Source organism: Bombus vancouverensis, chromosome 6, assembly GCF_051014615.1.
Source record: "Bombus vancouverensis nearcticus chromosome 6, iyBomVanc1_principal, whole genome shotgun sequence".
Lineage (NCBI taxonomy): Eukaryota > Metazoa > Arthropoda > Insecta > Hymenoptera > Apidae > Bombus > Bombus vancouverensis.
Genome location: NC_134916.1, coordinates 11,003,659 through 11,031,306, shown reverse-complemented (window position 1 = coordinate 11,031,306; position 27,648 = coordinate 11,003,659). Strand labels below are relative to the sequence as shown.

At 39.3% G+C, this 27,648-nt stretch overlaps 1 protein-coding gene and 1 long non-coding RNA gene across 5 annotated transcripts in view; one reads left to right on the top strand and one right to left on the bottom strand.

The window, feature by feature from the left end:
* Crtc (CREB-regulated transcription coactivator) overlaps positions 1-27,648 on the top strand; it is a 64,588-nt gene that overhangs the window by 28,112 nt on the left and 8,828 nt on the right. For 2 of the 4 annotated variants that reach the window (XM_033331818.2, XM_076619606.1), the window contains 8 exons: positions 11,556-11,811; positions 16,395-16,500; positions 17,400-17,523; positions 21,011-21,058; positions 22,634-22,789; positions 23,147-23,254; positions 23,515-23,676; positions 27,317-27,379. In XM_033331818.2, the coding sequence (XP_033187709.1) occupies positions 11,556-11,811; positions 16,395-16,500; positions 17,400-17,523; positions 21,011-21,058; positions 22,634-22,789; positions 23,147-23,254; positions 23,515-23,676; positions 27,317-27,379 (1,023 nt within the window). The remainder of the gene's footprint in view (positions 1-11,555; positions 11,812-16,394; positions 16,501-17,399; positions 17,524-21,010; positions 21,059-22,633; positions 22,790-23,146; positions 23,255-23,514; positions 23,677-27,316; positions 27,380-27,648) is intronic. The other 2 variants (XM_076619605.1, XM_033331823.2) reach the window with 2 other exon arrangements.
* Positions 7,866-10,571, bottom strand: LOC117155640 (uncharacterized). The gene is made up of 2 exons (XR_013058714.1): positions 9,227-10,571; positions 7,866-9,151 (listed from the first exon to the last, which is right to left on the bottom strand). It is a non-coding gene; the product is annotated as an uncharacterized LOC117155640 (long non-coding RNA).

Here is a 27,648-nt window from a genome sequence, read left to right as displayed (position 1 = left end):
GTATGAAATTGTTGCATTTATACGAAGAATACTATATACGAAGGAGACAAAATTGAACGCATTTCGATTTAATTAATTAGCATGTAAACGATGTAATAAATAGAATGGTGTGCTAAAATCACGTTATTGTCTCTACGTTACAATCGTTCGGTAATTAAAAAGATCAAAGGATAGAAAGTAGGAAAGCAACGTTTGTGCAATCGACACACGTAACGGCAATTTATGTCTATGTATCTGGACGGGACTCTGTATACGTGTGTACCGTTGCGCAAGTCGACGCGGATAGAATATTTTTCGTTGTTACTCGCCGGAAACACGCTATTCTATCTAACGAGCGACTTTAATTGCCACCACCGATCTTGCTCTTCGCGCGATACAAAAGGGCGGTAGAAGTTTATGTACGCGTTCTTTTCTCAAAACGTGCTTCGATAAAACGAAGAATAGGCTGCTCGGAAGAATCAACCGCCAGGATTTCCGATTCTCAATCAGACGGAAGCGGAATAACCTTTCTTGAATGCAACGGAAGCTCACGCGCGGGGACGCGTGATTGTATTTAAATGGCCACGCGCTAAAAATCGGTGTCGTTCAATGCCACGTGCCGGTAATTCGGATACGTCGTTTCTTCCTTTCTTCTTCTTCTTCTTCCTTCTTCACGATTCAACGGCTTTCGTTCGTACGAAGCTACTGGGCTGGCAACTAAGTGATTGCGGATTTTGTCATTAGATGGTATTGACAAAATTTGCAATCACTTAGTTGTCAATCCAATAGAACAACATTCGTCTCGTAGAATTTCATAGTTCGTAATACGACGATGCAAGGTTATTTTCGGGCGTCTTTGTTTTGCTTCTTTTGCCCTCTCTTTCGACTGTAATTAATCCATTCATCGTGTTTGAATAAAAGGTGTCGTATATGGATACTTCGGTCGATCTATAGCAACGTTATGTACACGTTGTACGTAGTTATACGAATCGACAAGAGACTAATGCAATAAGTAAAAGTAGTATTTGCCGTGATCGTATAAAATGAGCGAATAATAAAATTTCAATCCACGTATCTAGCAGTAGTTTGAAATATGAATACTGTTTGAATCGATTGTGCAATGTAAGTTTAGAGAAACTTGTCTTATCTGATCTGTATCTTAAATACTACGTATAATGGTTTGAGTATAGATGCTTATCTTACTCAGAATGTTTCCCGATTAAAAATATCGAGGTGGAGTGCGCGGAGATGGAACTGAATGGAATCTTTTATGGTAATTCGTCGACTGACTTTAACTACTTGAAGAAACAGCTAATTTTTATTCAGGAGACTCGATCGTTTGTTTATTAACACACCTCGTTTAATTGTTGCGACTTGACGCTTCTTAGTAAATTATCGTAGATCGAGATGTATTATCGTTTGTCTTGTTATGTTTATCCTCAGTTATATTTAACGACCGCCTCTATCGCCTTCGATTACTCGAACAAGAAACTTTGTAAAGCGATCTTCGAATCCAAGTTCTTCTTTCGAAGGATAACATATCCATAATTCTTCACGCGGTTGTTTTTATGCTGGTGATTCGTGAAAGTTTGAATGCTTATAGAAACCTTTTTGCGTATATCCTACGAGATATCTCGAAATTTCATTCGTAGTGTCATCATATATATAAATTGGCGAAGTTTGGAACAAATTCGAAAATGCACATAGAAGATCGCAAGATATAAGATCATTTAATGTAACTGGGTATACCATACTTGCCAGAAACCACGAAAGTATTTGCAATCAATTATCTATTGTTATTAATTATGATTGTTATCATATTAATAAGCCTGGATAATTCAACAGTTCCGTCTTTGTCATTTATTACATGTTTCAGCTGTTCACGATGTATACTACCTTTTTTTTTTTACTGAATATTTGTTCGCAGTTTCGCAGAAACTATCTCGTGCTTTCCGTATATTCGTCTTGAAATCGATTTCAAGTTTTATCAATACGGCCGTGACAGTTGTATATCGTTATGCAAATGAAATTTCAAAATGTTGTATATAAAAAATATCTTTCTATGCCAAGTGTTACGGTAAATGATATTTCCGATTTTTACGTTCGGAAATGTAGTTGTACATTTGGCGTTGATTTTCCTCGAGATCGGCACACGAAGATATCAGAGCAAAGTCCACTTAAAAGTGTGCCGTAAAATGCAAAACGAGGAATAGCGTAGCGCGATCGTATCGCGTTCGAACGGCTCTGATCGAGAGAATTTCCGGAATGAAGACGATAAAAAGGGTTCGATCGGGGAAACTAACAGAACACCGAGGAATATTTTCACGTTCGTATCGCTGTAACCACGGAGGATGCGTCGAGTCTTGAAATACGCGCGCGCGTGTGCCGCGCACGCATCGACGAGAGGCGTGTGGTAAAAAAGGCGCCAGCGAGGTTATTCTTGCATCGTCACTGATACATTTTGCATATTATCGTATGCAAATAGCGTTGTATAGCGATCCGACGAGCGAGATTGCCGCGGATGGAAACCTCTTAAAACCTGTATCGAATGAACACGCGTGAGCACACTGAAAATAATTTTCGGCCCAAGTATTCCCAGCTTTACACCGATCATACCGTGGAATTACGTCAGCCATATTCCGTATCGGCCGACGTGGAAATTCGTCGGTTCGGTATGCAAATGCAAAGCGAGAAAGCCACGAAATTAAACGCCTCCTACTTACTGCCTACTAGTCCTCCGATACAGTTCTAAACGATCTTTGCCTCTTTCTTGTCCTTTTTGTATTTAATGACCAACTATCGCCATGTACACGCAAACTCGTGAAAGCATTCGAACGCTTGACGACACGTTTTACGAATATATCGTGCGTGTTGTAGGAAATATTTTAAAATTTACGATACTCGACCGTGTTCGCAACGTTTGAAACAAACGCGAAGATATATACCGATAGAAGCTACGAGATAATTAAGCCAAGTATATATTAGGTTGTTCGAAAAGTGTTTTTCTCTTACAGACACGTCTTTCACAACGACTCATCTTTATACAAACATGAAACCTAATCTGTCGAACGTTGTGATCTTTATTTTGATAGAACAAAATGGATCATACGTAATTCGATAAAATAATATAAAACGGAAAATGTTGTACCTCCGCTATTTCCTTATAAAACGAAAGAAACTTTCCGGACGACCTAATACTTAGCAGAAGTCGTAAGAATATTGAAACAGTTAATCATCGGTTAGAAATAGCGACGAACAAAATATTAAGCGAATGTTTGGAATTCCCTTTCGTGGCTGCCATGTTAGAAACAGAAGCCGATGGGGTCACGGCAAAGCTGACCCTTAATGGATTAATATTAATCATCGAATTACTGAGAATTCTAGATAACTCAGAACGATAAAAACATGTTCAAACAACGTTATGTACAGGATTCTCGTATTCGCCGTATCCCTTGATAGTTTACTTCGCAATCTTGTTTGTGGCTGTACATAGTCCACGGTGTAACGTAATAGAAGCACAAGCTCGCATGGTCGTGGTTCATGCGTACACAAAACGGCTTGTCTCCCTTTTCCTAATTGAAACCTAAATACACTGCCATGTCATCGATAATTAAGTTACGTCAACCGTTACAGTGAAATTTGCGTGTTCACCAGGAACAGGCTGTTTGCCACCCTACCATCGAACGCATGAAATTCGATTAAGAATAATACTTCTACTTTAGCATGTTCTCTCTGATATAGAGGAATATCTATTCTCGAACACGTCTATTCCGAATCGTGCAAAACACGATTATTCACAGACTGGTATTTTGCCACCAATAAACAATTTCTCTCGCGATCGAGTATTCGAACACGATCTCTCCATAATTTTCTAGTAGGCATTTGCATAAGATGCCTCGGTACGGTCGGATAATCTGCAAGAAGGTGAACAAATAGATAAACTATGTAATACAATTTTTTATACGACACGTCGTTGTCGATAACACTGGAAAACAAATCGTCGTATCGTTTTGTTTGAAAGTTTAAAGCTTCGTTTACTACTTACGTGTACGTACAGCGAACTTATCGTGCAGCTGATTATCGACCCTCAAAATATAAAAAATTATACAGAATTAAAATTTTTCAAGATATTGATAAGAAATACGTGATGCTCGCTGCATCGCACAGCCGTTATATATTTCCCAATGTGATCATCGTTCGAAACTGGACTATAACTGCGGCAGGTAATTCAGTGACCTCTTTCACTTACGTCGGAAGACAGCTCTTTCAGTAGCGTCGATGACTTTAGGGAAACAGGTGGCGATGCTATTTATTAGCGCGATACACGCAACGACTAGAATCCGTTGCGTTGCGCGTAACATCGGAAGGTTCGTTCCCGAGTCGGGACACGACCGTTTCACCAGCAAAATCATCCGTGTAACATTTCTCTCGCGTTGTAACTATCTCGCGGCCGTATATTATTCCGTTGGACGTTGTCCAATCGTTGCCGCTAAACAATTTACGGATTATCGCGGCGGCACGCGATCATAGCTCGCGTGAGTTCTCTCGAGTCCAGTCTAGACGTCTAGAAACTGCGATTTGCCAAACGAACGAAACGAAAGGCGATAATGAAGCAGGCGTGCGCGTACGCGACTGTGTCGTACGCGAGGTGTCGTCCGTGAACCGGACCGTGGGAGAACTGTTCCTTGTTTACGGCATAATTCAACAGATATTAGGTAACAGCCGTGTGAACTACGACAGAGCAACACATGGCGCGCAGGGACGGCCGACGAATTTCTTCGCGCCCTCTCCTCAACAGGAAATCGTATGAGACGCGTGGCAGCCGCGCCAACTCGGGAAACATTGCTCTCCACTCTCCACCCGACGAATTACGGGTCAGTTTGTTCCTCTTCGTAGCCGTGCAACCGATGAAATTGTTATTTTTAGCTTGTGCGCCCCGTTATTCTCTCTCTCTCTCTCTTTCTTTCTTTCGTTGGGAACTTCACACTCGGCTCGACGATTATCCTACACCACGATTATTCCGCCTTAAGATCTCTGTTACTATTCCACGAAGTAATTATGCCTCGACAAGCGTGAATCGTGAAATTGCGCCGAACTATTATATTATCGTTCGTAGATCGTTCGTTGGGAACGAATTGAAAAGACTGTTGCAATAAGGAGCTTCACTCGATAATAATTCGAGTAGATCAATTCATAGTCGATTAGAATGAAATTAGATTTTAAAGCTGTCATTGAGTGATATTCGGGGTGGTAAATTGTTGCACTTTTGAGTACGAGATCTGTGTCTTTCTGTTGCTTGCGGTAAATGCGATTTTAAATGCGAGTGTCACAGACGATGGTTCGTGGCAAGCAATGTTTCAATACTTTCGATATTGTGCCTGATATTATGGCGAGAAATAGGAGATGCGATTCATCGTGTTCTTTTCATGTAATTTTCATTCGAATCCTGCGGAAGTCGCGCGCTGATCGATTCCATAAATTAATACACGTGGAAGAACTACGATTGCAAATGTTATTCGTTTCGATTCGCTTTTTCAATTTACGATCATTAACGAAAACTCCTTGTGACAGATAAATTCGCGAAAATTAGATTTCGATTCTGTGACGTTGAATCTGATAACTTCGCGAAAAGTGCAGCTGATTCGAGGATTCGCGAGAGGTTCGATTATAAACCGAGCGAAGAGAACGATACGCGTGATTCGTGAAAGTAGTCGAAAATTTCTATAAATACAAAACGTTATCGGATAAACACCATGAGACGTTTTGAAATTTCATTAGCATTCATTGCAGCTACCTCTTCGTTACCGCAAATCCTTCGATCGCTGTAATCGAAGCGGTGAACGCATGATCGAATCAATTTTTCTCAACGAAACGTACAACCTGGCAAAGTAAAACGAATTACCTTGATTCTGCCGTATCGATGAACAGCACCTGGTAGAAAACGAACTTTAGACCGGATTTCGCCGATTCCCGAGCTCCCCTAACAACCAGAGAATCGTTGCTAATTGTGACGATCGAATGAGTCGACCTAACCCGCGGTTCATACCAGTTCATACTGGTTGACAGCTTATTAATTTCGCTTCGTCTTCGCGGTGGACTGCTAACTCGATTCTTTCATTAAGATCTCTGACTGCAGAAGTACGACGAGCGCGCGCGCGAAAATCGCTGCATTCGTTTCGCGTTTCACGCACAACGTTGCGTTCGATTTAACGTGCTTCTTGTAGCTCGATGGTCTTGCGTGATTCTAGAAAAATCGTGTATTACACATGGTGATTCACGTACAGCGGCCGGCACGATTATTTCTAGAATTTGAGATCACGTAGAAAGAATGCACGGACGAAAAAACTGCTCAAAGTGGGAGGGAGGAGTCCTGTATCGTTTCGCAGATCTGTATCGTAAGAAGTAATCGTTGGCAGGTGTTTTTAATGCAAGTTCAACGACTCGCGTCGCGATAACGTCGGCGAACCTAAATACGCGATAGATATTTCACTTGTAAATTTGTGACAGCGATGTCGTTTCATACAATAGATAAAAGCCGCAGGGGAACAACGCGAGTCATATTTTTCGTATTTTACAGGCAAACGATATTGAATTAAATTTCATACATTGTCGGTTGATTCTCTGTTACTAAAGCTAGTCTTTTATTTTATTTTTATTTTATTTTAAAGGCAATAATATGCCTTTCCACCTGCTCTCACAACCTAAAAAATATCGATTGCCTTAATATTACAATTTTGAAAGATGCTAAAATATCGGATATATCAAAGCATTCTGTTACATCGTTTGTACGTTCCATGCAATTTCCGCAACTATATGTTCGGAGCCCACGCGTTCTCTCCAATTGCAGCTATTTTATATTAAAATATTTCACTTCGGTCATAGATCGGCATTAACATACAAAGATCAACGGAAGATATATACTTATCATATCTTTCCTGCGAGTTTTAATGGCGATGAAAAGCTTATACAAGGCGGGAAATAATAGTGTATTATCTGATGAGGAAAGTTTACAATTTAGTGGAGCGAAGCACTCGGTGAAAACATGACTAGTGACGAAATCCGATCAAACTGTTTTTCCCTTCGATCGCGGTTAATCGACGCCAGCAGACTTTTCGGCACGCGAACACGGCTGCGGTGTTGATCAAATTCGTCCACCGAATCGTAATTCGGCCGGTAATATAAATACACACGGACAGAGGAGGAGCGTAGGTCGGTGTTGGTTGGATGAATGAGCTCTCGCGGGCGTACCTGTTTCGAGCACGTGTCGTCGCAGACAGAGAATCGGTGCCTGTCCTGTCGTTGTGTTTACAGCGTGGCCTGTGAACAGTGCGCGGTGCCGCGGGGGAAAACACTCGAAGCGGCCCGTACACGCTACACACCGTATGTACTCTGTACCGACTAAAAATATATCGTTATGCCATACAATTCTTGCGACGCTAAAATTGGAAAGCCACAGCGCGTCCGATCGGCCAGCGAGCTGGACAAGTTGAATCTCTAAACAGCGTTTTTCGGACTCCATTAATCACAATTTTACGCCTATATGCGGCCAGAGAAATACAACAGGACCATCTGTTACTTATTATACGGATATACAGAGGCTCGCGAGAATATTCGAACAATTGTAGAAATCTTGTAAGAATACGCATATTAGGTATGTACGTTATACGAAACATTTTAAAATTTCATTGGCACCGTTATTATTGGAACTCGACTATCATGAATTTCGTATTATCGTATCGTAAGTTCAACTCTCGTGTGCTAACATGTTTTGTTATGCTGATCTTATAGCTATAGAGGAAGAAGTTTTCCTTATTCCAGAGAATACGCTTTATTCTTCTTTCAGAGGGAAAAATATGAATCGTATTTTAATATAATTTCTATACTCGTTACACCTATAGCATTATTTATTGCGTTATTTTAATACATTTACACATTGTACAAAATAACTTACTTCATTTTTCTTTCACACATTATGTATTTCACTACTCGTTCCTTAACGAATTCACAAACATTTCACTCTCATTGATGTGTTGCAAATGGTATTACACGATGCTAGTAGCCAATTTTTACTCGCGTTATATAAGTATCATTGCACGAGGTCCTATCGTCACCGTTTCGTTTCGTTTCTTAGTTTTCTGTTTCTGCGTTCCCCGGTCTTTTCTCTTCGCGAACGACTAGCCTAAAACCTGCGAAACGAAACAAAACGAAACGGGACGTGCGTGTATATCATTTACTAATAGGTTTTTTCGCCTTTGCCGTTCGAAGAATGCGGTTTCCCTTGAACCTTGCACCGTGATAGCCACGCTCGTCCGCTCGTGTACTGGCTAACGTGTTATAATTAATAATTTGCCTCGAACGTTACGGTTATTTATAACAACACGTAGACCGACAACAAGCACGATCGTTCATGCTTGTTCACCATTGTTTTCCTCGATATGCAGCGTTTTTATTAATTAAGGATTTGCCAAGAGACAACCTCGTTCTACGTTCTCGTATTACGGCGACCGCGTGTCGTTTACGTTCGCGCATACACGCGACATACGCCGGCCGATGACTCGCGGTTATTCGTTCTTACATTGTTCTAAATAACGATGTCGAGTTTCTTGAATACCTGCCGAATTTCATCTAGATTCTAAATTAACGTTAGGTGAATCCGCCTGCCATCAGGCCAATGTTAAGAGCGCAGCTTTCGCGCGATCTGCGAATGAAACGGCCAACACAAAGCTATTAGAAGCGACGCTCGCGGCAATTCCTCGTACACGTTCACGGTCGCTTCGTTTTTATCTTGCTGTGCACTATAAACTTCCTCTCCGTTGTTCCGTCTCGCTCTTTCCCCCTCTGCCTTCGTACACTATGGCTCATAAGTATCCGACACTTTGGTCCGTAGTAACAGTACATAAATTTTATCGAGCAGTTAACGAGGAAATAATCGATAGAAACAATACCGTACTTATTACGTTTTCTACGGAGTCACTTGGTCTATACGCTGACTACCAAAGATATTTCCACACCATTGTATTTCTTATAACGTTTATATAGTATTTAATTAAGCGCAAGTGTATTATCAAGCTTCGTATATCATTTGACAGTATTTTCGACGTGATGAAACGACGCTTCTTTGAAAAATAAGAGTATGCGCTTGCCAATACACACATGGCCACTTAGCTATTAACTAGAAAGAATGTTGTAAAAATTAATAATCGATTCGATAGCAATAATATTATTAGAACTATTATCAGATACTTACATATGCATATTATTATATCTTGTAGAAACGTGCAAGTATCCGGATACTTTGAAGCGGTAGTGTACATCGCCTCGTTCCGTTCACTGCTCGACGAAGACGCCTTGACATCGACGACACGTGATGTTACTCTGGTCCGTTCTCGAGCGAAATATCGAAGGATACTTTAATTATAGTACCGTCATCGATTGTCCCGCCTACCGTCCCGCTTCATATTTCAAATGTACATATGCACCGATCTCCTCTCTCCCTTCACCATTCTGGAAGACCGAAAATTAACACTGGCTGTTTACACGGATCTCACGTCCACACCGGATCATCGAATACGCTCGAGCATTATCCAATACACACCGCGATGATAATGAGAACGACCATTACCGCGAGCGTCGCATTAATTGCGATTACGCGACTCGCGTTGATGCGAACCAGCGCGAAATCCTTTTCTGCCTTACGCAAGCCACCCGTCTGTTGTCGCAGGTAACTCGGACTTCCGATGGAACCAGTCTCGTATAGTATGCAGGAATTTCGACACCAGTTTTTCATATACGCGCAATGTCCCGAACGTAACAGCCATATTTTGTCAGTATATTTTATGGGTATATAATATATTTTATAGATGTTTTGATACTACGCGAAAGATTTGCATCTTTAAATCTTCCATAAATGCATAAATATTCGCGATCTAATAATAAAAATTTGTCAACGCGTTCTATAAGATATTCGATCGATTTGTTGTCACTACGTATATTCTGCTTTGCTGCTTTGACTCTCGAATATTTAAATAAATTCATAAACATTGGCAACCTGATTATGTCTTTTTATGGTAATAAGAAGAATTTAGTGGCAAACTTTAAGCTTCTAAAGCTTTAAACACTCACTGTATCGTATATAATCGTTTCGTACGAGTTGTATCGCAGATTTCTACGATGGTTTCGTCGTAGTCTGTTTTAAAAAGCGCAGACTTTTAGAATTTCTATTAGCACGGAAACGCGAGCTCGTTTATTAATGTTGTTATCAAAGGGTCGATATTCTTGTACTTTGAATCTTTAGTTTGCTTCCAAGAAGTTGTGGATATAAGATCTGATTTCTCGAGGATGGAAAAGCTCATATTTTCCAAAGGGAAACTTATCTCCATGGATTTATCTTTGGAGGAACTGACACGGATTCTCGTTCTGGCGTGTCCTGATCGAACGCCTGCGTTAAGTCTCTTTATATCGCATTGGTCCTCTCATAAAACGGATGAAACGTTTCACAGGCTGAGTTTCATAGGACGAGAAAATTCCGACCAACTCGAAAAAGAACGAAGGTAGAAGAAAATTACTTTCCTCGGAGCTAGTTCGTTTTCATCGTACCTGCAGGCAGAATATGTTTCTGTAGAAAGTTTTTAAAGGAAGCTACAGCTGGGAAGAATAGTAATTTGTTTACATTTCATTTGCTCCATGTACGTAATGCATTCGTCTTCTGCAAAATAGTGATTCTATGAATATGCACTATGCACATTTTTTCTTTTTTCTTTTTCTTCCTTTTTTTTTTTCTTTTTTCGAGCAATAGAAATTTATGCAGATTTGTAAAATAGAATTTAAACGAAGATTTGCTTTGCTTATTAAATATTACTTTAGTTTGAATATTTTACACATGTTTGTATAATATGTGTAGCCTGCGTATCCTCGAACCTTTAAATTTTCCATAAATACATAAACATCGGCGCTCTAGTAACGTATACGATACGATTTGTTTCAAGTTCGTAGTAATTTATGTTACGTTAGTCAACAGAGCGAACTTCAACTGGTGATATGCAGATCGAACGTCCATATTTGGAATGCAATTAGCGTGGACTTAAAGGAAAGGCAAAGTTTTAAGCACTTAAATAGTAAATAACGATGAGATAAAGCAAAATTTCGGAGGAATGACACTATCATCTATGCCCGAGGATAGGACCAAATGTTTGGAATGCAATTAGCAATGCGCCGAAGTTGAACGTCCAAGTGTTTAGAATTTAGAGGTTTAGTTAAGGTCGATAAGATAGGGCAACGTTCAGGAAGAATGACGCTGTCATTTATACGTGAGAACGATCGATCGATGTATGTGTGTAAGAATGACAGAACATCTCTACATCACAATGGACATTTATTTTACATGCATCCATATATTTTTTGTTCTAGTTGAAAGAAACACGATGAATGAGTTTTTCCTTTCGTGTCGTTTGAATAGACACGTGCAAGATATGCAATCGATAAAAATTTATTGCGTGTGCACGTAAAAATGCTTCTTCGAGTGGCAAGATAATGTGATTGTCGAGATAAATACTTAAATAATGTTTTCGCGTTTATAGACAGCGCTCAGCAATTTGGAGGAGATGCAGCACAATTCCATGGTGTATCGTAACAACGAGAGGGGTAGGAGCATGGGAGTTGGACCGATGCGACCTCGTCCGATGGAAAAAAGGCACGATACCTCACCGTACAGCGGTGTTCCGTATCTTTCACCACCGCCACCGGACACATGGAGGAGAACGAATTCAGACTCGGCTCTGCATCAAAGCGCCAACGAAGCCTGCCAGTCAAACACCACCATCCCCCATCGACGAGGTATAGATACGTTCAATCTTGATTTTCCTGCTTTTCTTCGTCATCCACAGGGGGCGATCGTTACTGCAACAAAGAAACTAATAATATCAAGGATACGATAAACTTGCCGAAAGATAGTATCGTAACAAACAATCACGGAAATTATATTATAGAAATTAGATTATATTACAGAGTAATATAACGGTAAACATTGATAATCTAGTGAAGCAAGGGAGAGAAAATTAGGTTCAAAGAGGGGAAGGGAGCTTCGAGATATGAAAAGGGCATTAAAAAGGTAGCGTGGGTAGAGTATTAGTTAAGGAATGGCTGAGTGAAAAAGAAAGGAAAATAGGAAGGACAGAAAATAGCAGAGAAAGGGAAGAATACTTTTGGAGAAATAGTTACCGGTTAGTTAGGATTGTAGAAGATCTAAGGCAGCAGAAGCTTGATATAATTAAAATTCTGACGGAACGGGGGAAAGAGTAGCAAGGTCAAGTGCGATATCGTGAAATTTGGAACGCCGAATATAACAGTAGGTAGAAATACATAAGAACAGTGAAGAAAGCGGAATACGTGGAGAAAGAAGGAAAAGAAGGCAACCAGAGGCTAATTGCGAGGATAAGATGCGGATAACGTGTAGGAGAGAAATCGTTCCTGGTTGGAAGAGTAAAAACGCAAATGTATTCTGTGTAGTTTAAAGATAGATATCTTGAAACACCTGTTAAAACGATGCTGTAGGATAAATTCTAGCGTATTGAAAGAGAAGATATGCTGGAAGATAGGATAAGAGATTTGAAAAAAGATCGTAGGAATATAGGTAGGTACCGAACTAATTAAAAGCCAAAGGTAAACACGCGATACTATACAAATTAAGTATAGGATAGTCTACATAGAAATAAAAAGAAATAAAGCTATATATGTGGGTGTTTGGATGTGATGAATGCTACAGTTGTATGGAATTGAATGGCAGTTAGATATATAGCAAGCAAAGTTCGTTGGTAATCTGATAATCTTGCAACGATGAAATAAAATAATAATAATAATAATGTGTTTCGTTTAAAAATTGGACAAAACTTTTCAACGTACATACGTACGCTATATATATATATATATATATGGAAATAAGGACGTATTTAAGTAATCGTCGCTAATTAAGCCTAAGTGGATCTGTCTACCGATGAACGGTGTCGCGCGCGATTCCTCCTGTTCATCACGCTCGAACCAGCCTAGTGTTCCTTTTTCTTGCGATCGACACGTTTTTCTCCTGTATCTGATTCGTTGTGATCCGATCACATCGCTTCGTGGAAACACGTTACTAGTGTTACAATGCGTTTTGATGATGCCGACCGCGCTGAAAATTGTACTGGCCGCGTAGGATTCGCGGAAAAAAGAGCGCGCCAATCAGGCGGTCGCTTGTTAACCAGTCGCAACAGAATTGTGTCGCAAAATGTTTTATCGTGGGGGAAACACGCGTCATCTAGACGCGACAAATAGTCAATTTGTTCGGATATTCGATACGATATCTGGTACAGTTCAGCCAATTCGCGCCCTCGTGAATCTTCCCGCGCGATTTTCCCTTTTTGTTCGCAAATTGAAAACGAACGTTTTGCAATTTAAAGTCTACACTTTGTCACAGTCTACGTTTGTCGTACGTATTCCATCCGGACAATTCTCCAGCTATGAATTGTCTGAAAGGAAGTTTTTTAAATAAAGAAACTGCAACGCTTTCTTCTTTGATTTCTGAAAGCTAGAACCGAGCATACTTCAAATATGGAATAACGAGACTAATTTAGTCGTTGCAATAGAAATATCGACAAATGAAATTTATTTTGCAATTTAATGGAGTTTTGACTAAATATACGATGTTTTGATGAAATTGACTTGCTGTTAAATTTGTATTTGAAGAAAAAGAAAGGAACGATATTTCATCCGTATAATTGTAGAAACGAAATTTTTGTATTTGATCAGATATATAATTCGATGACCAACACCGTACTCAGAGATTCTCGTTTATTCACGTTTCTAAACCCTGCACGACAACCCTCCAAGCTCACCATTTTAAGGCTCATTTTTTTCTCGAAATTGTCCTGGCTATCGTTCTCCGACCCTTCATTTAAAGAATCGTAGTAACGACGACGTAAATAGAATAGAACGTTTCACGCAGAGCGTGGTTAATCTAGAACGTAATCTTCGAACCATTAAGTCAGTTTTCGCGTCGTTTCTGGGATCCGCCCCGTTTGAAAAAGTACGTGTCTCGCGCTCGAGCCAACTGTGCTCCGCATAATAAACGCTTTCGGTTGTCGCGTAAATAATTCTGCCGACACGTGTCACCGATGGCGTGTATTATTTCGAGAATTATCACCACGTTTCCCCTCCGACGTTTCTCGTCAACTTTTGTTTCGGTGTGATTTTCACGAAGACACTCGTCTCAGAAATTCCCTCATTATCATATTACCTAGTTACCTCGTTGTACGTCCGCCACTCGGCCTCTCGAGTGGCTGCCTGGCAAATTTTCGACGAAGATCAAGCATTTTAAGCCTTGCAAGCTGGTTTCTTATCTGAACAAGGATTTGTCAGGATCCTCTTTTGCTGCGTTTAATTGTCTTCCTTGATTTAGAGGTCACTCCGATAAGATATAAGCTACCTATATACAGTAGACACTGACAGATGTCGATATATACAGCTTCACGAAAGTATCCGAACGTTTACAGACATTTTTCATGAATACGTTAATGTGCGTTAATATGAAATATCTTGAGACTTGATTAGCACCGTGATATGATTATCGTGATCGCATTGGTAATGTTTAAAAGAAATCTGGAAATATTTATAGAGATTACAAGATATTTAATACAATATATATTACACAAGCATGCATGGTATTAGTCAATTATCTGTTACATTAATAAACTTGAATAACGTGTGACTATTTTCCCGTGATAATTACGTTCTTGAAAATAATTGTCCTTCTAGATGTATATTAATTATGCATCTACGAATCCTATTATGTAGAAGCGAAGTAAACCAGTTTGGATTCTGAAAAATTTATATTCTCTGAAGAAATTTTTAATGCGAAGTCAATGCGCACGCGTGTGTTTTTTTTTTTTTTTTATAGAATATTGACACGAAAATTACAAACCATTTTCTCGTTTTTCGATTTATTCAAATCATTTTATGACAGAAATATCAATAGTGATAAGTCGGCGTTTTATTTATTGCGCGAACTATTAAAAACAGAGTACGATACACGTTCCTACGATGGTCTACGTGTGAATTCAATTAATTGTACGTAGAAAAGTTTTACTTCTATCTTTTTCCCAGCAATATACCATTTGAAAATACATTTCCTGTAGTTTTGACGTATAAATAAAAAGCGACCTTTTTGTATTTTTATTTCGTGCAAATACCCGTTTTATTTTATACGACAAAAGTAGAAAGGTAAAAATAGAACGAAATACAATGTCCAGCTCGGCTCTTAACATAGCGTTACAAATGTTTAATGAATTAATTCAGCACCTCGCTATATTCTGCCCTGTGATATACTCGCGAAAAATGGGGCACCGTATCGATAAAAAAAGGAGAAACTATTAAGAGCTTCCTGCGAAAGATTTGGAATTTGCGAACAGGTCTTTAGAAAGACGGGTCATTGGCCGAGGCAGGTTTTCCGATTCCGGTCGGTCGGATATACGCGGCTTCGATGATTCCCTCTTAATCTGTTACCGACCAGCGACACGAGGGGATCGGAACTGAAACGTTATACCCGTAGTAATGTTAGCAAGTAGCAAGCATTACATGGTGTTAGGTTGCTTCAACGAAATCGGACGCTCTGCCTTGGGACTACGTATCGTGTGCATCACCCTCCAACTATGGCACGTTTTAAAGCATAAGCGTCGAAAAGCTGCAATTGAATTAATTGTAGAATTACCAGAATTATCATAATCATCGATTTGTAATTGTTCATATAAATTTTATAAACCTTGTAGATTTGATGTATTTGTTTTATTATTTGAAAATGAATTAAATATTCTAGGAAATTTGGACTATTATTATTATTATTATTATTTTCTTGGAAATTTGAATTATTAATACAATGAAAATTTTCACGGAAATTTGAACTATTAATGTAATGAAGTTTTCTCGGCAATTTGAATTATTAATATAATGAAATTTTCTCGGCAATTTAAATTATTAATATAATGAAATTTTCTTGGATGTTTGAATTATTCGATGCTGCGTTTTTCACAATTTCAGTGATCTTTTTCTAAAGAATGTTTTCATCCTTGCATCGTGTATTCTTTAATCAAAATGTGCATCATATTCATTACTCGTGTTAATTATAATTATGCTTTACACAATTGTGGTGTTTTTTTTTACTACCATATATATGTTTTAGATTTACTTTCGTTTACCGTATCCTTCATTGCGATTCCTTAAGCTACAAACTGGACGTTTTTTAGCCACCGCTAATTCAAGCGTTAATAGTCGACAAATTGCCTTGAACACGACAAAATTAACAATATTTAGAATTAATTACTTATCGTTTGATCCTTCGTGTTGCTACTTTTAACCTTTTTATCTTACATTTTATAATTCGTTGTATATAGATCAGCATACCATAACCGGGTCCGGGAGCGACAACAGGGACCTGCATTACGGATTCATCGAACGGCCAAGATCATCCTGTGAAATACCTCGAGTGCCTGGAAGCAAGTAAGGAAACTTTTTCTCTCCCTCTGTATCGACCAGCGATACCAACCCCGTATCGATTTCGATTAGCCGGCTCAAGGAAAAAGACGGCTGAAATTTTACGAATCTCGTGGAATATCTCCTCTTGATAAGTACACTGTCTATTGTTGCACACCAGTATATGCATTATTTATACGTCGTGGCTATTGTACGAAGTTTCATTGTATTCACGACGCATTATATCGCACATACTAATGCGCTCGTGCACAGAGTTTATATAATTTTGAATAGGGATCGTCCGGTCTGTCCTCGGGACAGTCTTAAATTTTAGCGCGTTCGCGACAAGCGATCGAAGTCTAACTCTCATCTTTGTATTTTATTAGTCGTCTTATCTATCATCTACTTTCTAAACGATTGTCTAATAATATCGTATAGTAGAAGCTTGATTATTAAAACATCGATTAAACGATCGATCATCGAAGAGTTAATTAGCGAAACATTTGACGATGGTTGGCCATTATTAGAAAATTATAAATTCCTTAGCTTTTGGAAAGCTATCCGTTTAATGTTAACGTTTGAAGATAACAGATGATAAACGTGATAAGTTCGTTCGTGTAGAATTTTGCTATTCTAATATTATCCAATGTTTAAGGGGAGTATACACGTTATAATTTCTTCGGATAAATAATTATATTCTACTCTAGTCGAAACATTCCAGTTAATTCAACAAATTTCAGTTAATCTCGTAGAATTTGAGTTCCTAGTTTTGCACTTTCGTATTACAGTTGGACAACATTGACATTGGTCGAAGTCGTTTCGAGAATGACTGGCGCCTCGAGACTCTGACAGTTACTATAGATTCTCGTGCGCTTCTCTCTCGTAAATGCATCGATTTCTGATTGAAGCACGTATTTGTCTTGCAGCATAGATCCGAGCTCTCAGCCACCAGGACAGCAAATTCCCATAGGCAACACGCGATCGTTGCCCGACCTGGTCCACTTCCCGTCGGATCAAGAGGATCACTCGAGCAGTACACCATTCAGCAACGTAAGTTCGTCCAATTACGTGTCCTTCACGCGGCTCAGTTTCTTCTTAAACCTTACGAGGCTGTACATTCGTAAATCACCTTTTATTACAGTCATACCTTCCTTCGTTATTTTATTTATTTATTTATTTTATTTTATCGTGTTCATTATAAAGGGGAATTTCTGTCTTTGGTATTCGTCGGTCTAATCTCTTAAGCTGATTCGTCGTACGCTACCGCTGAAAGATATGCGGGCGCTTGTTTCTATCCGATAAAATTAAATTCAGTTAGAAAATTGCAAACAAGAAGACCAAGTACGATTTTATACTTCATTAGAGAACTTTATTAGAGAATCGTAATATGAAATTTATTTTTAAAAGATAACTTACGACAGAAGAACTGTCATTTGTAAGCGTTAAACGTTACGGAGCAATTTTATTATTTTAAAAGCTCATTGTCTTCGATTTCATTTCCTTTGGACAAAGCCCTTTCAAATTAATACAGAGAAATTAATTGCATCAATAAAATTAAGGACTCGTTCAAATTTCCACGAATTAATTTTAATATATCATTGTTAAAGTTTTGAATAAAGAAGAATATCTATATATAATTGATTGCATAAGATATAAACTATTGCTTTTAATAGTTCGTCTGGTATTAATATTTATCGTCACACATATTTCACGTGTTATCTATACAAATCGATCGAAGGGTTCATACATTTACCAGTGGCTGGGTACAGTGTACAGTTCAAACGTCCCCTTTTCTTCATATTTATTTCGGATATACTACAAGATCATGTAATTTTATGTGACTTTGACTCTTTAGCACCGAGTCTCCTTCGTACTATAGCCGAAACTTTCTTTATCTAGTTATCTAGCTATAAATTCTATAGTTATCTAAATTCTAAATTCTAATTCTAACAGAAACACGTTTCTTCTAGCTTCTCGCGAAGGAGAAATAACGCATTATAAATCCACTTTGATCGAAAATAAATACATTTATCATTCAGTTTTTTGATAATTCGTTCAACTATGATTTAAATATACGTAAGGTATCAAAGTTGAAAGGGATAAAGAAATTACTCCGAATCTCCTAAATTCGTCCAATTGAATTATCCCTTGAACCATTAGTTTCTGCAAATAGCATTTACATAACTATCAGCTTGAGAGGCTAGTCTCTCTAATCCAAGACACGACTTTTCCTCGATAAAACTGTAAAACGAAGAAAACGATGCTCTGTTCGGATTAGCCAACTTACTAATTGCAATTAACTAACTAATATCACTATCGAGTTTCTATTCTCCTTCTCGTTAGTCAGATCATTTAACGTGAAGTAAGCCGACTAATCCGGACGAGGCATGACGAATTTAAATAACAGGTGGTATTCAGTTCGAAATTCATCGTATCGCCATGTCGTATCAACTTCGTGCAAAAATGCGTCCGCGGAAACGGTGTACGTGTCGATATCGGAATAATCGCGCGCGATTACGATATATATATCTTTTTTTGCCCTATTTTCAACACGTTCTCAACCCGTTTGACCGCGTCTACTTTTATTTTGTTCCCTTTTCTTTCTTTCTTACATATCCACTACAGACCGTGTCATATCAGGTAGCGTCGCGTGACGTTCGAGTAACATAAAAGACTTAGGTAGCGTTTCCTTGGTAGAAAGGAATCTGTTTTGAAATGGTGGTACTGCTGGTGTATTCCAGAGTCGTGAAACGAGCAGTCCCACAAATCTGTCGCCGACCAGCTTACCCCAAGCTGGGAGGCTATCCTTTTCGCAGGATCAGACCAGCGCCCAAGTAAATATCCTCGCGATCCTGTACGGTACACAGTATCGGGTTCTTAGAGAATGTTGCTGCACCTGCCAACTCTATAGTCGACAGCGCTGTGTCTTTCTTCACCGTTCACTTTGATCGATCAAAGTACTGTTCTCTATTCTCGTAACTTTGATTGAGAAATTCGCTTTGGATTGATCAAACTCGATATTACAAATGCCGTAAATATTTGACTTCGGGTTTGAAACATAGAGAAAGACGCGGTCTCGTCGACTATGCGTATAGTATATTAGGTACTTGCAGATGAAATAGCCGAATTTTTGACAAGATTTTTAAGATATTTATAGCTTTTTGAAAAATATCTGATTTCTAGTGATAATAATGAACTGTAAAGGAAGGGAGAAGATTTTATATATAAAGGAGACAGCTTTGGAAATTATTTACTGTCACTTAGATTTCCATTTAGAGCTTCTTGAATGTGGAATTTAGAACGAGTCTATATTCGTAGCGGTTTGGAAGAATGTGGTTGACCGACTGTAATTGACAATTCCAAATATCACAAGTTAGTAGGTCAGATGTAAAAATTAAATGAGAACGTATAAATTTAATGTGACTAATTTTAAGTTTAATGTTCGTTATTTCTGATTAATCTTTATTTGGAAAATATTATTCAATAGTAATTTTAGTCGTTAAATATCGAATCAGATATGGCAATTGTGAAATCGGCCATTTCATATGCAACAACCTAAAAGAGAGATACCTGGTCTCTATAAAGCTAGTTAGTAGGAATCAGAACGTAACGGCTGGTACATGCGTAGTGTTGCATGGAAAAAAGATGTTCTGTGCTTTTCTGTGCTTCGATAACCATCGCTGTGTTACGAGTACAACGTCACAGAGCTTTCGGATAAACAGTAGCGTATCGTCGTTATTAAAACGAAACGTAATGACGCGATGTTCGAACGCGATTTCCGTACGACTCGACGAGAAAGAACGAAATCGACGATCGGATTAGCGATTTCGTTTTTCCACGCAGACTTATCGCCACCGACGGTTATGAAACACTTAGATCGCCAGCTAAAGTGTTTTACTTTGTACGTAACTACTATGGCATGCCGCTCTCCACTCGCGTACAATTTCTATAGAGTGCCATTATCGTTCTCCGATGGAGCAATCACGGCCACGGTTTGTTAATCGTTATCTAGATTAGTCGTAGCCCGGCTGAATATCGATTTTATCCTACATCCTGGTCGTAAAACGTTAATGCACCGTGGCGAAAGAAGCGTAATGCCTGTCGTTGCGTCGTGAGTTTCGCTACGAGTAAGTTCTCTCGCGAGACACGCGTACCTCGTTGTTCTAAATGCGCTAAGAAATTACGAAAATGTAATTTTATAATATACATATCTTTTCTCTTTAATCCAGCGATCGTGTAGTTTGCCACGAAATGGTCAAAATTTGTTAAATTGCCACTACTCTCTTGTATTATTGCTTCGAGTGAATTATAAGCGTTCGATGCATGCCCTCTTTTTCATTTAAAACGAACGATTCGATCAACGTTAACGATAAACGGTTTTGCGCGGTAAAAAAAAAAAGGAAAAAGATTGAATTTGGTCTCGGATCGTTTGAGCGAATTAGTACCAGCCTCCTGTACGCTTAGCGGCCACCTTTAATTTCATTTTATTTTTATTTTGCCTTTGTTGTAGTGTTTGTTTGTGTTTGTTATTTTGCAGAACCATTTATCAGTGCCTGTTAACTCTAGGTTCCTTCACACGTGTAAGGTTAGTAGCAATTTTTTTGTTCTTGCGCTTACGACAACGCCGCGCGTCTCACTACAAATCTCCTTTCGTTCTTCGATTCGTTTTTCCCCATTTTCTTTCTTTCTATCGTTTTTAATATCGTCCCGCTTCTTAATAGTATCCGTAGCTTACGAAACAGAGGCAATAGTCGAACCGCACATGTAAAATACAGCGAAAAGTCACGGATAGTCGAACCTCGGACACGAATTCGGTGATCTCGTGACACCGCGTGTCAACGTTGCAAAGTAGAAAAAGTTTGGCTAAAAGTAGAAGTTTCGTGGAATCGTTGACACGCGATCGGGAATTAGCTCTTGTGCTTTTTCCGGACGAAAATACGCGGGTAGAATTTCATCGATGAATTTCTCACTGAGATCGTCGGAGGCGTAAACGTTCGATCGGAAATTTTTCCACCGCGTAAATGGAAAATGTTTGTCGTCGAGTTTCGAACTCGTTTCCATGGTCCGTTTCTTAGCTGGGGGAAGGTTATTTCGCGCTGGCACGATGGTTAGAAGTTCCATATCGGAGCTGGAGAACTTTGCCAGCTAAATGAATCCGATATCTTTGTGAATCTTGTTTGCATTCGCGAGGGCTCCGAGGAAAAGAGGAACTTTTATCGGTCGAGTCACTCGACCGGATAGACGTTAATTGTCCGCTTAAGAAGAAAAAGCTCGGCCGTCGCGGATGAATAACGTTTACCTGATAAAGCTCGCTGGTTCGTAATTAAATTGGAAATTGAAGAAAACGTCCGCCCCTCGGACGATCTCGGCCTTTTCGGTTTCGTGTAAATACAATGGAACCTTTAGTATCCGAAGAGGAAAATTGCAATGAAAATGACGACGAAGCCTTCTCAATCCGAAGTATTATTGCATTAGACAGAGACCTTAGACGATTTAAGGCACAACTGAATTCAACGCAGGTCAAAGCCATTAAGAATCTTACGATTTGATTTATCAGCAGAATAAAAGATATACGATCCGCGAATATAGTTAACTAAGTATTACATTTATATTACATATTATCCTTCGTAATTATCCTTGTATTATACTTTCTGAAATATCCAGTGCCTACAAATAACATTGGCGTACTATTGTGCTTATTCCAGTATTTATATATCGACTAATTCGGTCCAAGTATCTTAAATTTACGTATCGTATCGTTTAATAGAATTTTCATATAATTACGAAAATTCGATATTATGAAAATGAAAAGATTTGTTGGAGAACGAGGACGTATGTAGAACAATATACAACTGTAGAATAATAATTACGGAGAAAACTAATTACAAGACCGTTCTATCATCTGGAAATTCCTTCAGCCGAACAATCACGTATCTCCCTATTAATTCGGATAATGGAGGTTTTACCGTACCACGAAAAGAGACGAGCACCGCGGTCGTCGGTAAACCGCGTTTCCCGTGACTTTGAACGTTCGCAATCGGCATAGAAATCGATCGCGCGAGCCTCGCATAGCTACCGCTACTAACCATTCAGACTGAGGCTAGGCGAAGGAAAAAAAGAAACCGCCGACCGATCGTTAATAGCTGTGCCTATGAAACAGGGTGTGGCGCTAGAAAACAGCACAAGTACTTCGCAACAGGATCTTCAGAGTTATTCGCAACAACCGGTGCCTCAGCCACCGACGGCGACGTCCCACAGTCCAACTGGTCACTACATTTATCAGCAACCGCACAGTCCTGTGCCACCGCAAAGTCCAGTTAGTATATCACGTTTTTCGCGTTCGTTTCTCCTTTCCTCTGCTCGATTCCTCAAACATTTATACCCTACGAGGATCTCGTTCGCAAGCTTCCAGCTTATGAAACGAGGCAAAAAACGATCGGATGGTAGCTTGAAATTCTTTCGCAGTCGAAAGGTCGACCGCGTCGTTTTTCTTTTTTCTTTTTTTTTTTTATTTCCGAGCATCCTGTCGGATCGAATGATTTAGACCGCCACGAAGGTTAATTGGTTTTTAGTCGCGTATTTTGCCAAGGGCAGAGGACGACGGAGTATACGACGTGTGACAAGGAAAAAGAGAATTTATTGATATAATGGTTCTTCTTGTGGCTGTTCTTAGAAGTCGTCGCAGACACAGCAACCGCAGCTCAACTCCTTAGGCTCGTACAGATCCTCGCAGCAGGTGAATAGGCCGTCGCCTCAATCGTCACCCGGACTAACGATTCAAGTAAGTATTTTTATAATAAGTGTTTATGAACCAACAATGGAAAAATAAATAACGGAAATTAAATAGCGGAAATATAATTTTGCAAAGATTCGATATTCCTTTTAGTTATTATTTTATAGTTACGAGTATGTTATATACAATATACGATAGGTAAAAGGCAAGAAGTACATAGAATTCGATCGAATAATAAAAGAAGTAATAATGGAATAATAAAAATAACAGGAGTGTAAATAACTGGTGTAATCTGTGATCGATCGCAGGGCAGCCCATTGAGTTACAGTAATAATCCATCGGCGCCTCCTAGTCCCACGGGTCATCCAGGTCCACCGAACTTAACGTCAGAGAACATCGACCAAAACAATTACTTCCTGAACCAGGCACAGGCAGCGGCGCTTCAGCAGGACTTCGAGCAGTTCACGATGGTTAGTAAAAGGAGTCCGTCCTTATCGTGGAGTATCGTGGTTTTCGTATTCAGCCACCGTCTCGTGTTCTCTTCCTTTCACAACGATCCAACGCGATGCCTCAGGTTTAAATCTTTCAGACAATTTCACGTTGTCTTGGTGAGAAAGTATCTTTGGAAACGACTCGACGAATCGTCCCGATCGTTCGTTCGATTTTACAGGATTCGGAGCGTCGCTCAAGGGATCTTCGAATATCTCCCTTATTACCAAGAGTGGCGCTATCGACATCACGTTGCGTTTCGGCCGTGAACAACGCTTCACCGGTGTTGTTTTATTGCTCGTAACGCGGAAGCTAAATCGATAGCACTGCGGTTGAGACATTTTATTTAACATCGCACAGCAGTGGAGCACGCATGCTTCACGTTCGACTCGTGCTACTTTCCATTATAATTGATTTTAATTTATAATTGTAACGAAAACGACGATTGATTTTTTCTTTTTTTTTTTTTTTTTTTTTTTTAGATAGTAGCGTCTTTTGGTACTCGGAATCGAGATTATGATAAATGATCTACAGTGGCTGATAAAAGTATTTCAACGCTTAAAAGACACTTACGCATGTAATTGTACGTGTTGCGTAAAACATTTTGAAATACAATCAGCACCGTAACGAGACACGATTGTTATGATCGTATTGCTAAAGTTTGAAATCAATCTGAAAATGTATATAGAAATTAAAAGACACACGTGTTATATGTATTCGTAAAAGATTTCTACGAGCGTTCGAACACTTTTGTAAGCTACTGTGTACGTCCTAATTTATGGTTAAACGAAAATTACACGGTTCTACGGAAATAACTCTCGTCACGGTTCCACGCCTTCGTCGTTTAATCAGGTACCTTCTACGACAGAATTGCGGATACGCTTATAGTAATCGCGCAATACGAGCAACATTTTGTTTAAAAAGATTCAAATATATCGGTCAGAGACTAAAGACACACAGAAGTATTCTTTCAAGAAAAAAAAAAAAGAAAGGATAAACATGGACAAGGATACACGAGTCTCTTATTACGAGTATGAGCCCGTCAATTATTTTTCGTCCAAAAAACTTCATCCCGTGTTGCGTCGCTTTTCCGCTTTTCTTTGGTCGCTAGTTTTCCATACGAGGCGCATTGTTTCGATCGAAAAATTCCTACCAAAGTACATCTTATCCATCGAATAATTCTTTCACGGAAACTTCTGACGATTCGTTCGAGAGACGCGCAACTTTGCATCTCTGTAACGTAGATCACGCGGACTCGACAACAACTACGTTTTAATTGGATCGTAATTGTTTGTTTGTGCATACGGAAGGGAGTGGTAAGTACGCGAACAGTTATCGTTTCGTTTGCGTAAGATTTTGGGAATGCCGCTGAGTATGTATGATTTTCGACGATCCTTTACGTAGAAACGATCCATGTAGACGCCACCTACGGTCTCGATCTGCATGATACGCAACGTCTTGTCGACGTTCGTCGACACTTTTCTCTTTATTTGTCGAGCGCGTGTCTGATTGCGATGAATTTTAGGTTCGCTCGCGATGAACGCAATTTCAACATGTTCTTGGCGCTTAATTGCTCCTATGATTTACTGCGTTACGGTTCTCATTCTTTCTGAATGCGTTTGTTTTTCTGTGTTGCCTTTAGGTAGTTGGCCATTTGTTGTATATTCCTGTATCGCGTCGAACGAGCGTTAAATCTTTGCCTATCGTAATTTGATACAGAACTAAGCCCAACGCTTATAAATATAATTTAACATAAAAGAACCTGCCGATCGTTTATAATCTTGATCATATAGGAATAAATAAAAAAGTATAATAATTAGCAATATAATAAAAAGCAAGAACGACGATGCTGGTTAAACATGGAACGTTGTAAATAATTGGAATATCGAGCACGAAATTTTTTTAGCGAAATCTATTTATTTTAAACTGTTTGTTTGTCCCAAAAATAACCCTTACGGGATCTCGAAAATTCATTTGATATAGATGGACTTTTGCATACCTCGTCTGAAAAAGTAAAGGCAAGTTTTTTTCATTATTAAATTATAGTCACATAATTTTTATTTTTTCCGTTCCACCCTATTAAGTATACGTTATTATTAGCATTGTGGCGTATTATTGAATGGTATGCAATCATGGTGCGAGACAAAAATAGACAACAAATGGATACCGGCCTCTTCGTTGCCCGAAGATCACGATTTCCCCTCGATCGTGGCTCATGGATATCCGTGCATAATTTTTCGACGTGTTCCCCCACGATGGCTGACCTTCACAAACCTAGACGATATGAATTATTCCACGTGCACGTGTTACCACGAATTTCTCCGACACTCACGCTTTTGGTATGTCGCTCGTTTTGGTCGAGCGTTCCGGCGATTAAAAAGGTCAGAAATTATGCGAGTTAATAATCCATGAGCCGCCTGTGTCGTTATCGCGTGCATTGTTAATCATCGCTCGTATCGACGAGCGATTAACGATCTCTCTGTTGCAAGTACGGTTCGCTTTGTTCGCTTCGAATTCTTCATCGTTGGGATTCTTCCACGGTTTGGCAAAATCGCGCAAGCTGGAAGAACTACGTCGCCCCAAAAGCTTGAAATTACTTTCCACTTGGTTTTCTGCATGCGTCCGTAATTTTCCTTTGCCGCGAACCAGCGTTTTCGTTGCCGTTCGTAGCGAAGTACATAATTTTTCATTGCGCCCGATCGATAGACGCAGCGATTCTACGGTGCATCATTTCGAACACGCGCTTCTTTTTTTCGAACGACTGCACCAGCTCGTATTAGAGAGACACGATCTCTTTTCCCCTCGCATTCCTGCAGCCGGGTTACTGGATATCCGACGAATTTAAGGTGTCAGCGCGCATAATGACAAAATTGTTTGTATCGGTTACGAAATGAAATAATTATCCTAGCAAGAGATCGATAAACAATGTACTACACGAGCCTCTCGGAAGACAAATTGATCGATTACGTTTCTAGTTTTTACCTAAACATATACACAAGCATTTACGTGATTAGTAGACTGCGGATATTCGTGCGTTTGTATGTAGAATACATACGATATATAAATACAAAATATCTAAAGTAAATTACTCGCTAGAATATTCAATTGTTACTTGGGATCTGTTTCTTTCTGATTTCGGTTATGTTTGGGGAAAAATCCGCGGTCTAACGATCTATGTTTGAATCTCTCAGAGAACGAAAGAACCTTTTTATCGATTAGAAACGCGAATCGTTAGACTTCACACATTCATGTATTACACCTTGATATTTACTTCTTCTATTTAGAGTATCATCGCAATCCTGTTATTCGATACTTTATTGCCAATAATTTTCCTGTTATATGTTCGAAGATATCGGATACACGAGTATGTATAAATCATATGCGAGAAGCAATAATTTGTTCAAAATAGGAACATGATACACATATTAGCGATCTTTCAGCGCGAATCTCAATGAACCTGGCCACCACCAGCCTCCACAGTTTACATTTCGATGGTTAATTCTTCACCCTCGCATAAGAAAGAAAAAGAACAGAAAATACTCCTCTTTTTTAACTGCCTCGTTCTGCGAATACGATTGAAATGTTAAGCCTTGATGTTTATCTGTTGCCCGCATCCGTCAGGATTGGCCGAAATTCGCGCAGCAGCTCATGGAACTTGGTTGCACCTGGAACCCGCAGATAGAGGTGAAATAACGCCCTTGACAAACTATATGAACTTGATCCTTTTCTCACAACCCCTCGACACGACGAGCTTCCACTTTCTTCTCGCAACTTTCGCGTTCTACGTGCCGTCATCCGTTCTCCTACTTCGTTATCTTTCTTTTTTTTTCTTTCTTTTTTTTTCTTCTTCTTTTCAAGCAGCCAACGATTGATCGATGTCTACGGTCGCGTTAAAAGAAACTCACGGTGTTATCACGATGTGGTCGTTGGCGCGATAATTGGCCGTTCTGGAG